The sequence below is a fragment of the Tarenaya hassleriana genome, unplaced genomic scaffold (genome assembly GCF_000463585.1).
Source record: "Tarenaya hassleriana unplaced genomic scaffold, ASM46358v1 Cleome4, whole genome shotgun sequence".
Lineage (NCBI taxonomy): Eukaryota > Viridiplantae > Streptophyta > Magnoliopsida > Brassicales > Cleomaceae > Tarenaya > Tarenaya hassleriana.
In genome coordinates, this window is record NW_010966881.1 from 3,036,513 (window position 1) to 3,050,449 (window position 13,937).

General features: G+C 34.3%; 1 protein-coding gene and 2 pseudogenes across 2 annotated transcripts; 2 read left to right on the forward strand and 1 right to left on the reverse strand.

Moving 5' to 3' along the window:
• Positions 1-6,247: 6,247 nt before the first annotated feature.
• On the reverse strand, positions 6,248-8,131 carry LOC104824554 (annotated as a pseudogene).
• Positions 8,132-8,241: 110 nt separating this feature from the next.
• On the forward strand, positions 8,242-11,797 carry LOC104823677 (arogenate dehydratase/prephenate dehydratase 2, chloroplastic). Of its 2 annotated transcripts, XR_773354.1 has the most exons (13): positions 8,242-8,553; positions 8,925-8,992; positions 9,104-9,196; positions 9,674-9,874; positions 9,958-10,038; positions 10,116-10,211; positions 10,303-10,380; positions 10,457-10,546; positions 10,669-10,727; positions 10,820-10,901; positions 10,981-11,058; positions 11,427-11,482; positions 11,580-11,797. XR_773354.1 is itself a non-coding variant. In XM_010555354.1 (12 exons), the coding sequence occupies exons 1-11, from the start codon at positions 8,289-8,291 to the stop codon at positions 11,038-11,040; spliced, it is 1,173 nt and encodes a 390-aa protein (XP_010553656.1). In that variant the 5' UTR covers positions 8,242-8,288; the 3' UTR covers positions 11,041-11,058; positions 11,427-11,797. The 2 variants fall into 2 exon arrangements, 1 of the variants encoding a protein (XP_010553656.1); XM_010555354.1 differs by having other exon boundaries at positions 11,427-11,797.
• Positions 11,798-12,496: 699 nt separating this feature from the next.
• Positions 12,497-13,481, forward strand: LOC104823678 (annotated as a pseudogene).
• The last annotated feature ends 456 nt before the right edge of the window (positions 13,482-13,937 follow it).

Sequence of the window (13,937 nt, forward strand, 5' to 3'; positions counted from 1 at the left end):
ACTTAAAAACCGGAAAAAGATGTTGTAGGAGTGACTAAAAAAATTTACGATTTTATATTGACATAAAATTTGTAAAATTATAAAAAAAATATTATGTGTATTTTGTTAAATATATATATGCCATAATTTGTTAATAACCATTTTACTGAAATAAAAGTTCAAATAAAAAAAGGGAATATAAAATATGATAGTCCTTAGTATATTTTCGTCCTTAATTTTTTAGTATATATTCGTAATTGATTTATTAATGGTGGAGAATAGTTTACTTGAAATTGCAAACAAAAACAACCAAAAGAAGAGAAATAATTAGAATAATGATAATGGTAAATACAAAACTAACGAATACAATAATTTGGAAAGGAAAACAACAAATTGTGTTAACGATAAAGTACTTTTTCATGATTATCAATTTAACTTTATGTTAACTTACCATCCCCTTACGAAATAAATACGGCAATAGTTTAATTAGTGATATATAAGAATATTCATATTGTTGAATGATTTTGTAAAACTTCCTTTAGCATTTCTTAAAATTTTAAATTTCTTTTACCACATTTTTGTCAAGTATCCTTATCTCAAAAGATGCATGAGTTCGAATTTGGTTTCGTTATAAAAAAAATTATGTTACAAAAATATGATCCTATTTTATAACGGATTTTAAATCGATTTGAATTATTTAAATTCAGTTTTATTAAAAATATTTATTTTCTATAAATGTTTTCAGTTTAATTCCCTTTTTATTATTGATATATTAAGTACAAAATATTTTCAATCAGTTTTTAGATGGATTTAATTCGGAAATAGTTATATGTTATTGGATTTAGTTTTATATATCCAAATCAAAATTACCATCTAGTGTACAGCTACAAATTGATAGATAATTTTGCTACTCATCTCTTTTTTTTTAAAAAAAAATCATTAGAAAAACAATCCAAAAATTTAATCATAGGAAAACCAAGATTTAGATTTAATATTTTATAAGATATCTAATTACTATATGCGGAATTGCTTTTCGGGTATTAATAGAGAAGAAACTGTTTCTTCAAGGCAACAAATTCTCCCACGATTCATTACACATAGAAGAAAATTTATTTATTGTTGTATAATATAGAAGATATATTCTTATCAGTAATTTACATTTTTTAGATTCCAAATATACACGTATATAAATATACGGATTACACATTACTATGCATATTAAATAATTGAGATTGAATAATGTCCATTTTGTAAATGAAAAAACGGTGAAAATGAAAAGGAGCCTACGCATAGGATCTCTAAGATAATTTTTTGTAATATTAAGTTTCTTATATACATATTATACATATATGATATTGTTTATATGATTATAAACACATTTAATATATATATATATATATATATATATATATATATATATATATAATGCATGTAGACGCACACAATCTACGTGTGCATGGAGACGCGTGAGAACTCAACTTTGACATCTCTTGTTTTGTCTTCATCTCCTTATCTATCTTTCTACGCTTTCTCCTGACGCCATATGATGTTGTTCTCTCTCCTTTTATACAATCATTTATTTATATTAAAATCAATGTTTAGAGACGTTTCACCCATTTAATATGTTTATATAACAAACTATGATTTATATTGGTGACAAATTTATTAGAGAATAATGTCGATTTAGGTGTATATACTTCAGTTTAGTTTTTCATTGACTTGCGTAGAAAAAACATATTTTTTCATGTGAAACAATGCAATACAAATTACAATATAAAATTTCGTCATTCTATCATGAATTGCCTGTTCTCAATCTGTTATCAGAAAAAAAAATATTTTTTTTCCTCTTCGATTATTTATTTTATTTTTTTTAATCGGTTTGTTTCGATTTTCTTTGGATTGGTACATCATTCTCTAATAAAAATTTATATTTCTAGAGTAGAAAGTATCAAAATTGAACATTAATTATCCACAAGTATTCACTAGGACAAGATCGTTTATGTTTATATTTAAATATAAAAAATAAAATTCATAGTTTAAATTTTAACCACCACAATGCAAAGAAGAGTTGAATGGTTTGTTCGTGTACCTTGATTTAAATAGCACAAAATCATTTACACGTCAATTACGTATTTTTCGTAACTTCGTAAGCATAATGATCTAACATATATATATATATATATATATATATATACACGTAAGCATAACGAACTAACATATATATATATATATATTAGGCGCATGGATTGGAAAATTCGGTATCATATCTACACATATACACACACTCCTATATAAACACCACCACGCGCCTCCAAGTATATAAACTTCATCATCATCCATCATCATCACCAAGTGATAACAATGAGTTCTAACTACGAACTCGATCATCAACGTTCAAAAGCCAAAGTTCCCTTCTCGTGGGAACTGAAGCCTGGGGTTTCAAGACCAGACGATAAACCCGGAGAGATCTGGACGAGACAGTTGAAGCTTACGCCGCCGCCATGTCAGACGCAGACACCGAGTTTTCGTCGGCATGTCGGTTACAGCGACGATTTTTTGGGGAGTCCTCTTTTCATCTGTCCAGTGACGCCGTCGTTTAGGGTTCCGAAGTCGAGGGAGTCGAGTTTCAGGAAGAATTTCGATGACCCTTTTGCCGAAGCTCTCAGAAAATGTGGAGAATTCAGTCCAGATGACGTCAAGTGCGGAAAGAAATATGAGAAGACGATCAGAAGAAGGTCTCTGGTTATTGGGTTATGGGGTAAGTGCTCGTGCAAGGTTGGTACGGATGGTTCCGAGACGGCATCTGAAGTTCGTAAACCGATACCGAACCGGAGGTGATGATTCGGATTATCAGATTTTTGGAGTGAGATTTGAAATATTTGTTTCAAAATATGATGTTAGATCTTATTGATGATTCATTTGTAATCAGAAGAAGTTTGTTTATGGTTGATATATATATATATATATATATATATATATATATATATATATATATATATATATAAACAATTAGCACATCCCTTGAAACTCTCGAAAGCTCTCTTGGAATGGAGAAAAATAATCTCAAATCAATTATAAATTTTTATATATTTATTTGAACTTTTTGAAAGTCTTACAGAAATATATAATTTTTTATTTTTTTCCGTTAAAGAAATTGACTATTTTTATTTGAAAAAAATCTGAACTTTGGATTTATTTGAAAATTTTTCAAAAGTGTAGTTATTTATATTGAAATTTTATAGTTGAGGTAATAATTCTGATTTTTAAAAATTAATTTCTTTATAATTTTTTTTATAGAATTTAAAACAAAATTATTAAATACTAATAAAATTAAATTTTGCATTTAGTATTGGCCCTAATTATAATTTTTTTCTACGATCTTTATCTTTAGTTATATATGTCTTGCAACGTGGATTTTGTATAAGAAAATTAGAAGTCTATGCATACAAATGTCTTATAGGATCGATCAAATCCACAAAAGATATATAATTGGACATTAAAAAAGTCATATAGACCATACTCATAAGATGAAAAAAAATGTCAAAATGCTTATACTCTTATAAGATTTGTCAATATATCATTAAAGATTTGATTAAAAAAATGCTTAGCTCTCGAGCTTAGCCATACAACAGAGGCTCCTTGAAATTGGCGATTCCATATTTGTTAAAATCCAGTACAGCTTCAAAAGCCGGTTTTTAAGGTAAACCGATTCGGTTTCCAATCGGTTGTTCTCACTCGATACGACTTTACAATGGCTTAGAACAATATCCAACTGGTTCTTGATCTCCCGGTTCTCAAAATTTAGCCGGTTCACTTCCTCGGTTATGTTCTCCAACCGCCTCCTTTTTCTCAATCTTGATCTTTTTGCCGATTCTCGGTTTGATATCATCCGTCTCCTCTTCCTCTCATCAGCCGGTTGGACCATCCGGTTTGTACTCACTGGTTCTTCTGATTGGAGAAAAGCTAGAAGCTCTTCGATTTCACTTCCTGTCAACTCCGTATCAGCTGGGAGATCATGAACCGGTTCTTGGAATGGAGACAATGGCCGCAGTGCTGAAGAAACCCAGTTTAATTATGAACCGGTTATTGCAAAGTGAACCGGATTGTGAAAGGGAAGCGTATTTATAGGGGACTGGGGAGAGATGCGGAAGATGTGGGACCCATACAGGGGTACTTTAGTCCTTTGTGTCTTGAGTAAATGATAAATCTAAGGGAGAAAAGATTAATTTGCAATGCTTGTCCATTAGCGGACTCGGATAAGAGGATTATATCAGTGTATATACTTTTTTTTTTTTTGTAAAAAAAGGTCAGTGGGTTTAAGTTTCTTTACATCTCTCAGTAGGGGTGTCAAACAAGGTAGCTCAGATCGTTTGAGGCTCAACTCATTTAGTTCGGATCGTTTTGGGTTCAACTCGTTAGGTTCGTTTTTTAACGAGCCAGAAAAACTTCGGCTCAGATCGCTCGCCAGTTTTCCGATCTAAACGAGCCGACTCGTTGAACCATAGATATATAATATTTTTTATTTATATTTATTCTAAATTTAACTATAAATTTAAATAAATATATAAACAATTAATAAAATTTTAATATCATTTAATATTTTCAATTATCACCATCATAATAATTAGAATATTTATAATATCAACTGAATGATATGAAAAAAAATAATATAAAATTATATTAGAGTTTTTTTATATAAATTTAATTTATTTAAATAAAAATTCAACTCGTTGAGCAACTCGCCAACTCGTCGAGCCAGGTTCATTAGGCTCGTTTTTTAATGAACTGAAAAAATCACGACTCAAATCGTTCATTTTTTGGCGAGCCACGAACCAGTTCGCGAGTCAGACTCATTTTGACACCCCTATCTTCGAATCCTCTCTCGCTCTGCTCTCTGTCTCTGTCTCTCTCTATATATATATTTATTACTATATTTATATACATACATCATACGCATAAATGAATCTTCATTATATTTGACTACAAATCTAGTTAAAAGTTCTATAATAATATTAGAATTTGGAAGAATTAGATGTGCCTTTGTTTTATTTAAACTCGATACTCTTTTTTTTCTTGCTCGGTATAAATTGGAGCTTATTCTAATTATTGTGAAATTTTCCATAAAAAAATAAGCTAATTAGTTAAATTATACCAAATTAATGTATAAATATTTTTTCTTATATAATAACACTAAAAAACATATCGAACTTTCAATTAAACGTACAAAAGTTTATTTAAACTGATTATATCAATCAATTAAGCTTTAAAAATATTATCTGATTTGAAATTTAGTATAAACTATATGTTATTATTATAAAAAACCTAAAATCAAATATCAATATGTTATAAAACTAAAAAATTAAGGTACTTTTATGAAATTCTCATAAATAATTTGTGTGGGGAAATGGTAGAAGAATAGGGTTTAGCTTAATGACGAAGAATGCAACAAAAGCATATGCTAAAAACAAAAAAAAAAACTATTTTCATATATCTTCATGACCATTTTTTTATATTTTATTCGTGAAAAAAAAAAACAAGATGAAGTTGATGTCTTTGGATATTTCTATCTTTTTTGTTTCTGTAGAAAAATGATAAATATATGCTACAAAACAGATGTGCTCTCTTTTGTTTTCACGAATTGAAACGAGGCACGAATTAATTGGATAAACTAATTACTTTAATGTCCAGAGTATTTTATGAATTTTGAAATAAATGAATTATTTAAATCAAAAGGGGAGATAGCAGAAAAATACTCGTCCACAACTAAAAAATACATGATATTTTCATTAGAGTTTATCCATTATTTTATATTTTTAATTATCTTAGAATTCTATTTTATTATTTTTAAATTTATATTGTACATCTAGATTCATTCTAATAATAATAATACAGCATTTTCGTCGCATTCGCCTATGTAATGAAATAAAACTTATTATATCTATCTTTCTACCTTTTAAAAGTCTCACCATATTGTAGGATTTATATATCCAAATCCAATTGAAATACTTATTGATTCAATTCGGCTCGTCAATGTTTGAGCTAAACAAACCGATTTGTGAGCAATTTTTTATTTATATTACTAAAATATCAAATAAAATGAGATTTTTAATATAAATTAAATATTAAGATATCAAACATAAGTATATAAAAGAAATTATATATGTATAGTCAATAAAAAATAAACTAAGCATTATTTTTTTTTATAAATTATATATAAAAATATAAATATAAATAGAAAAAACATATAATTTTAAAAGCTAAACCGGTGGTGATTAAATAGAACCCATCAGTAAAAAGATTGATTGGATTGTATCGCCTGAAATCTTGGAAATAAAGAATGCAGTTTCCATCCATTTGCCTACCTCAATTAGGAACCAATCTCCACAACGACTGCAAATTTAGGTAAAGCTTGTCCGAATATGCATAATTGCATATGATCATCCAGTGGACAAAGATCCTTTCCGACAGGTCTTCACACTGAAACTCTGTCCTATTCCATCAAAAAAAGAATCTGTTCACAGTTTGCTATCTGAAGCCGAATTAGTTTCAAGACATCATCGGACCAAATATCCGAGATTTGTATCTGACCAATCGATCTGATCCATCATCATCGGTTTGCTATCTCAGGGACTGATGATATAATGGGGGCTTACATAGGCGGAACTCCGAGGGCAAACCGTTTAGGACGTGCAAGTACAACGCAAGGCAGACGGTTACCAATACCGAAGATTTCGTTCCAACGCTTCAACAGCCCGACCTCCCCTTTCCGAAACCTCTTCCTGAATCACGTGGAAGCTCCTCCTGAAGCACTGTAATGTTTTCAAGATGATGAATCCGATGATTGATCTCGTAGTTTCGAGGGTCACTCTTCCTGTTACATCCAACACATTGTTTCTCGGGATTGCCAATGTAGACGTCACAGCCTCGGTCCACACGATATTACGCGAAAAGGGCTTGCCCTTCAAGAAATCGTCCTTCTTCAGACGAGTTTCTTGGCTATCCACCATGATTGAACAGGCAGAGCTTGCATCATTAGATTTTGAAGAAGACTTCGTGCGATGTCCTCACTAGGGTTTCGAGGGCTCCACTACAGACTGAAACAAGGATGTCCCTTACGCTATCTCGATGCTTCGGATTCGTCAAGCCAGCGAAAATCTCATCGTAAGAGTTGATTCCGACAGTCTTCTCGAGATATATACAGTGACCGCTGTGGTTGTGAATCTCTGAATGCAATCTGATAAAAGCTCTCTACACTTCTCATCACAAAGCAAACTCACCAATCTCGGAGTTTTCGACGTTGTTCCCGAAGAATCTTTGGCCGTAAAATCCAAGAACACGATTCTTGGCAAAGCTACCAACTACAACAGAGATGAACCCAGATCCTGCATTGGAGAAAACCCTCTCCATTACTCTATCAGCAAAGCTCGAATTCGAATGGCATGAACCTATAAATACCTCAAGTTCCAAGCTATACCCTCTTCAGATCCCGATTGTCACAGCCTCTGAAATCTTAGCAAGCGAATTCGTGAATTCCTCTGATTTTGTGATCTTCGAAATCTGCTTCAAGCTATTATTCGGAATCTCATCGGAATCTGAATTAAGAAACTCCTTTAGTTCTTGAGATACGATACTTATCGTCTCTGCCGATTCGGAGACCAGTTCGGCAGCAGAAACAATGGCTCCGAAGAGCTTCATCAATCGTTTCTTCTTCATCTCAATTGACGGTGAATTGTAAACCCTATAAACGCCATAGGCCAAAACTCCGAAAACTGCCAACAAGATGATCCAGTTTCTTTTTTTTTTCGAGGAAAATACCAAACCTCTTTACCCAGTTGAAGAGGGTCCATTCAAAACCACAACAAACCAAAACCATACAAAAAACCTTAGGATCCCAAGAAACTCCGTGATTCAGCGGAAAAATCCCAAAATTCGGAAACCCCCGAAAAAGGGGTAGAGAGAGATTTCCTCGCTGATCGAGGAGTCTAGGATTCCATTGATCTTCAAATTGGCAATTGGATCGAGAGTTCTGAACTGGGGATAAGATCATTTAAATTCCCATACCGAGGGAGACACGTTTAGACAATTCGCGCACCACCTTTACGACGTCGTATTACAGTGTACCCCAAATAAAAAAACTTCAACACTGGGCCATTAACTATAATAATAATAAATATCTGGTGGATATATATGGGCCACCATACTTAAGCCCAAAACGGCGCCGTATGTATTATATGTATATATATTTATTTCGCTCCGATTGAATCCTTTTTCCTTGCTTTCTTTGCGTATTGTACTTTTGTTTCACATCAATGGCGGTGCATGTAGTTCGATTGCCGGCTACTCAGGTTCCTGGCGGAATCGTCGGAAACCAGTCGGGGATTGATCGGAAACCGATCGAGATTGTCCGATTTGGTTGCGGATCTTCGAAGCGGTGGCGGAGGTTAGCTGTGTCGGCTTCAGTTCGGGGAAACGATGAAAATGGCGGAGATAAGTCTGTTGGGGCTCTCGAGATGCATAACGTGTTAGAAGATCTACCTTATGATGTATTTTCCAGAGAGTCGCCTCTGCTTCCGAGTACGAATTCGATATTCCTAGTCTCCATTTCTGTGATTCCTTTGCGTCGATTATTTTTTTTCCTGTTTAGGTTAGGGTTCTGTCTCGACTCTCGAGTACAGCTCAAGAACTTGCGATAGTAGATTGAAACTTGCGGCGATAACTAGTGAGACGACATTCTAATTACGACTACTGAAATTCAGGCTATTGTTACTGAGTCCTTAGCTACATGAATGAAGTTTCTGTCACGGTCACCGGAATCTGCTTGCCCTAGAATGTGTATGGTCATAGAAATAACATAGAAAAGTCATTGAAGTATTTGTAGAAAGCCTCATCCTGATAAGAAACGCTAGGGATTTATTCCTGCTTAATCTATCTAATTTCGATTTCAGAGCCATTATCTTCAAGTCAGCTGGTAGAATCCGTCTCCACTGGATCTCGGGTTCGTGTGGCTTATCAGGTAGTAATATGAGTTTATTTATAAATGAATCTGCAATTGAGGAACATATAATGGATTTTGTTAGGTAAACCAAGGTTAATTGTGCTAGTTGAGCTTTGATTTCTTATTTAGGGAGTTCGGGGAGCATACAGTGAATCAGCAGCACAAAAGGCATATCCAAATTGCGAAGCTGTTCCATGTGAGCAGTTCGACACTGCATTTGAGGTGTGAATCTGGTCCCTGGGCCTGTATACGCTTCGTTGTACTGTTTAGTTTCTGGTCAACATGTATTAGCTTCTGATAATGAATCTGGTGAAATTCACAGCCAACTGGTAGGCATCTGTTTTCTCCGTCTTTGGTTTTATCTTCTCTGGGTTTACATGAGATTATGAGTAGTTTTAGTTAACCTTTTCCGGAGAAAAATTGCCCATTTTTGTTTATCACTTTAAAAGTTCGTATGGTTGATATGTAGGACATTTGATACTTGGCCCTTTTGTGAAAACCAGTGCTCAATACTCGTTGCAGTTGTGATCTTTCCATTACAGAATCTCTATACGATAAGCTAGTCATGGTATTAAAGCAACAAATAATTTAGTACTTGGTTGAGCAGTAAGCTGGTCATGAAGTAAAGCAACACACAAGTGTTTGAACATATCTTATGCCTTTACTTGTGACAAATTTCCACCTTTTGATCGTGTTTAGGCTGTAGAGCGGTGGCTTGTAGACCGGGCAGTCTTACCAATTGAGAACTCTTTAGGTGGAAGTATCCACAGAAATTACGATCTTCTGCTGCAACACAATTTGCATATTGTAGGGGAAGTCAAGCTTGCGGTCCGTCATTGTTTGTTGGCCAACCATGGTGTTAAAACTGAAGATCTGAAAAGGGTGCTTAGCCATCCACAGGTACACAACGTGCCATGTTACTTGTACATAATCCAGTTCTCTCCCCCTTGGCATCATCTCAATCTTGGTTTTGCTTAGCCCAGGCTCTCGCTCAATGTGAGAACACACTGACCAAATTGGGGTTGGTCAGAGAAGCAGTAGATGACACGGCTGGTGCTGCGAAGGTAAATTTTTGTTTGAAATGTCTTTAGATTCACAGTTTAACGTAGCATCTAATCAAGCTTATGCGATTAATATATAGTATGTTGCTTTCCACAAACTAAAAGATGCGGCAGCTGTTGCTAGTGTGGAGGCTGCAAAGATATATGGCTTGAATATACTTGCTGAAGATATCCAGGTCTGTACTAGAGCTTCAAAAGCTTTATCGTCACTTCGTACATTTATATACAGAGGGATCTGATTGTCTAAATCCGTTTTCATTCAATTAGGACGACTGCGATAATGTTACTAGGTTCTTAATGCTAGCAAGGGAACCGATTATTCCTGGCACTGACAAACTCTTTAAGGTGAGGAAGGAATCTGAATATATCTTTCTGTATATGGTATGATCTATGATGACTGAATATAAAGCTAAACTTGCAGACAAGTATAGTTTTCTCACTAGAGGAAGGGCCTGGAGTACTCTTCAAAGCACTTGCCGTGTTTGCACTTAGACAAATCAACCTCACAAAGGTTTGTTTTTACTCTCTGGTCTTTCCCCTGAAAATCCGTCACTTTTTGAAACCGTATTGTATTGAGGCAGTTCTGTTTTTTTTTCACCATAATCGCCAATTCGTTTTTGCTCTGTCCATCAGATCGAAAGCCGTCCTTTAAGGAAACGACCTCTTCGGGCGTCTGGAGACAACGGACTGAAGTAATTATTCTGCTATAAACCCCTTCAAAAAACACTTAAAACTGGAATGATGGCATGATCCTTGAATGGTTTTCTCTCTCTCTCTTGAACAGATACTTTGATTATTTGTTCTACGTGGACTTCGAAGCATCTATGGCGGATCAGGATGCTCAAAATGCACTAAGGCATCTAAAGGCATGCCCTTCCTCCGTTCGAAAACATATCCGAAATTCAAAGGGTGTGTAGAATTTTGACAGCCTTTGGTTTTTTGCAGGAATTCGCTACGTTTTTGCGCGTTCTGGGAAGCTATCCAGTGGACACTACGATGCTCTGAACGTCGTCCTCGTCGTTTGTAAGTAATTCAGTTTCCTTTTTTTTTTTACCACAGAGGAGATTCTTTATTTTACAGAGAACAAACAAAGGAATCGTAGTAGGCGCTGTTAATTTCTAGTTCAAAACCTATTTTCATTAACACTACAAGACGGGTAAGTTTTGGTTCTGGTCTCGGATAATTGTCTAATGATATGGCCAGAGGAAGAAGAAGAGGGAAAGGGGTCCTGAAATATCAACGGTAATCGATTATATCGAGAAAACTAAAGGGATTTATCGTGTGATACAGAAATGGTACAGTTTCATTCAGTGAATGGAGGGATTAATTAGGGTCTTTTAATGGTGATTTTGCTTTGATAATTAAAAATACCATTGTTGTGTGGCGAACAGGAGCACTTAAAGAAAAGGAAGGAGGGCATGAGGACTCGAGGAGGGAGACGTCACAGGTTCCTTCCACCATATGATTTTTTTTTATTATATTATTATCTCTGAATAATTTCTTTAATTTACTTTTTTTTTTTTTTTTTCCTACGGAGGGTTTAGTTTCACTTACTGCTTTATACCCAAATCACAAAAAAAAAAAATCTTCGATACTGTTTTTTTTTTCTCACTTTTTTGGAGTATTGTTGGTAGAAGTATAAAGGGTAGGCGGTGGATTGCTACTGTCGTGGTGTTTCGCCAGAAATGCTTTTAAATTGGTTGTAATAATCCAGAAACAAAGTTTTATATAAGAAACGCTGCTCAAAACACCTATTTATGTATGTATATTTTTTAAAGTAATTGTTTGATGTTTTAAAAGGATGGTATTGCACGAATTTCGTGTAATAAGGGGATGGCATCGTTGAGAGATAATTAAAATACAGGAACAGAAGTAACGAAAGCTTTGTTTCCAAGGGATTGTAATTTTTGTGATGAATCCCAATCCGCCCACCATTCATCATCATCATCATCATCTTCATCATCATCGTTTATTGAGTTTGATGTGATAAGAAAGAGAAGAATAATTTCATCAAAAAAAAAAAAAAAAGAAAGAGAAGAATAAGTGAAACAACCCTTGAACGGGGTTTCTTCTAGAACATTGATATTTAGAGACAGAGAAAAGGAAGGAAAAAGAAGAGAAGATGGACACTTCCGACATGGCGCCCACACAGACCTGACCTGACACACGTTTGTTCTTATCTAACAACGCTTTATCACCACTATACAAAACCTAATTCGACGTTATATCCAAAATCCAAAATCCTCTCTTCATTTGCCTCAACTTGCTTCGATCTTCCCTTGATTTTGATCTCTCTCTCTCTCTATATATATATATATTCATTTGCTTCTTTTTAACGTTTTAATAGTATTTGGTATGCAAATGGTTAATTTTTTGTAATCATACATTTGAGTATTCATTTATTTGTTTACCTTAATAACCGTTGCTGTTAAAATTAATAAATAAAAAAAACAAAGGTATTAAAACTTTTAGAGGAGAACAAAAGGGGAGGCGGCGTGTGAATCATTTAACTCTGAACAAATCGTTATTGGTTTAACGTAGACTTTTCTAAAATTACCAACCCTTGTACCGTACGATTGAGTCAACACATTTTGGTTCCCACTCCAAACCAATTTTCACGATACATACATACGTACGTACATCACGTTATATACATATATATATATATATATTAAAAAATTGATAATTTCGCTTAAACATCTTGTAAACCTTTAAAAACGCATATCCATGATCCATGAACCATACCCAACAAAAAAGGTAGACAACACAAAAAAAGAGAGAGAGAGAGAGAGAGAGAGCATGATGATGAGAAGCAAGGGACAAAACCAGAGCAGCAACAAGTTCCTCAAACTCATCTCCATACCCATCAAAGCTCTCAGCAAAGCTCGTGATCTCTATGTCCGAAGCATCACCGGCTGCGCCTCCCGGACCCACTTCTCCTCCGCCGCCTCCGCTTCCGCCGTCTTGCCCAGACCATGTATCTTTTTCCCGCGAAGCAGCCGACGACGATTACAGCGAGCTCGTCAGAGCAGCCTCAGTCAGGAGCTTGGGGCATAGGAACGAGATCGACATGTTCTTGCAGGAGCAGCGGCGGCGGCAGAGGAGCCGAGTCGCGGCGGCGACGGCGACGGCGACGGCGGCGGAAAGAGGAGGGTTGCCGAAGAGTAGCAGTGTGGGGATGGCGAGGATCGTTGAGGAAGATGATGAAGGCGAAGGGTCTTTGAATCAGAAGGTTTCTGATAGATTAATGTATCCAAGAAGCAGATCTTATGCTGTTTCAGGGAAATCCCAATTTTAATATTTAGTTTTTGATTTTATTTGTTCATGAAAGAAAAATGTCTAGAAACAAGAAAATTGTGAATTTCAAGTTTAAATTTCTTAGGAAAAGGAAAAATGTTGATTTTTTTTTTATGTAAAATGAGATTGCAAAAATTTCTATTCGTTGATATATTGTACAAAATTTTAACAGTTTCAACAGCAGCTATTGAAAAATGCTATTTTTAATAAAATAAAAATAAAAATATCAAAACCGAGTAAATTAAGATTTTGTATTTGCTTTTAGTTTTTTGGATTATTTTATTAGAAAGATGAATATAAATATATAATATATATATATACACATATGTATGTATATGTATATATATATTGATTTTTCTGGACCTTTTTGTGTGTGTTATGATTAGTGGTGTGGTGGAGTAAGGGCGTTGTTGGGTCACAAATCACGGGAAAGTTTATGAATTGTTGTTTTATTATTTTGGTTTTTAGTTTTACAATATTTTTTGCTGCCACTTGTAATAATTTCATATCAATTGATTGTGTTTCGGCCACGTAAGCTCTGCTTCTTACCAAATCCGACATTTTGTAAAAAAGTTGCAATTAAAATAGTTAAAACATCTTTGATC

What these genes read in the sequence shown, in the direction of transcription:
- LOC104823677 (XM_010555354.1), top strand. Translation starts at nt 8,289, where the DNA reads ATGGCGGTGCATGTAGTTCGATTGCCGGCTACTCAGGTTCCTGGCGGA. An exon ending in AGAGTCGCCTCTGCTTCCGA is followed by an intron (nt 8,554 to 8,924) that starts GTACGAATTCGA and finishes TTTCGATTTCAG; the next exon opens with AGCCATTATCTTCAAGTCAG. An exon ending in ATGCACTAAGGCATCTAAAG is followed by an intron (nt 10,902 to 10,980) that starts GCATGCCCTTCC and finishes GGTTTTTTGCAG; the next exon opens with GAATTCGCTACGTTTTTGCG.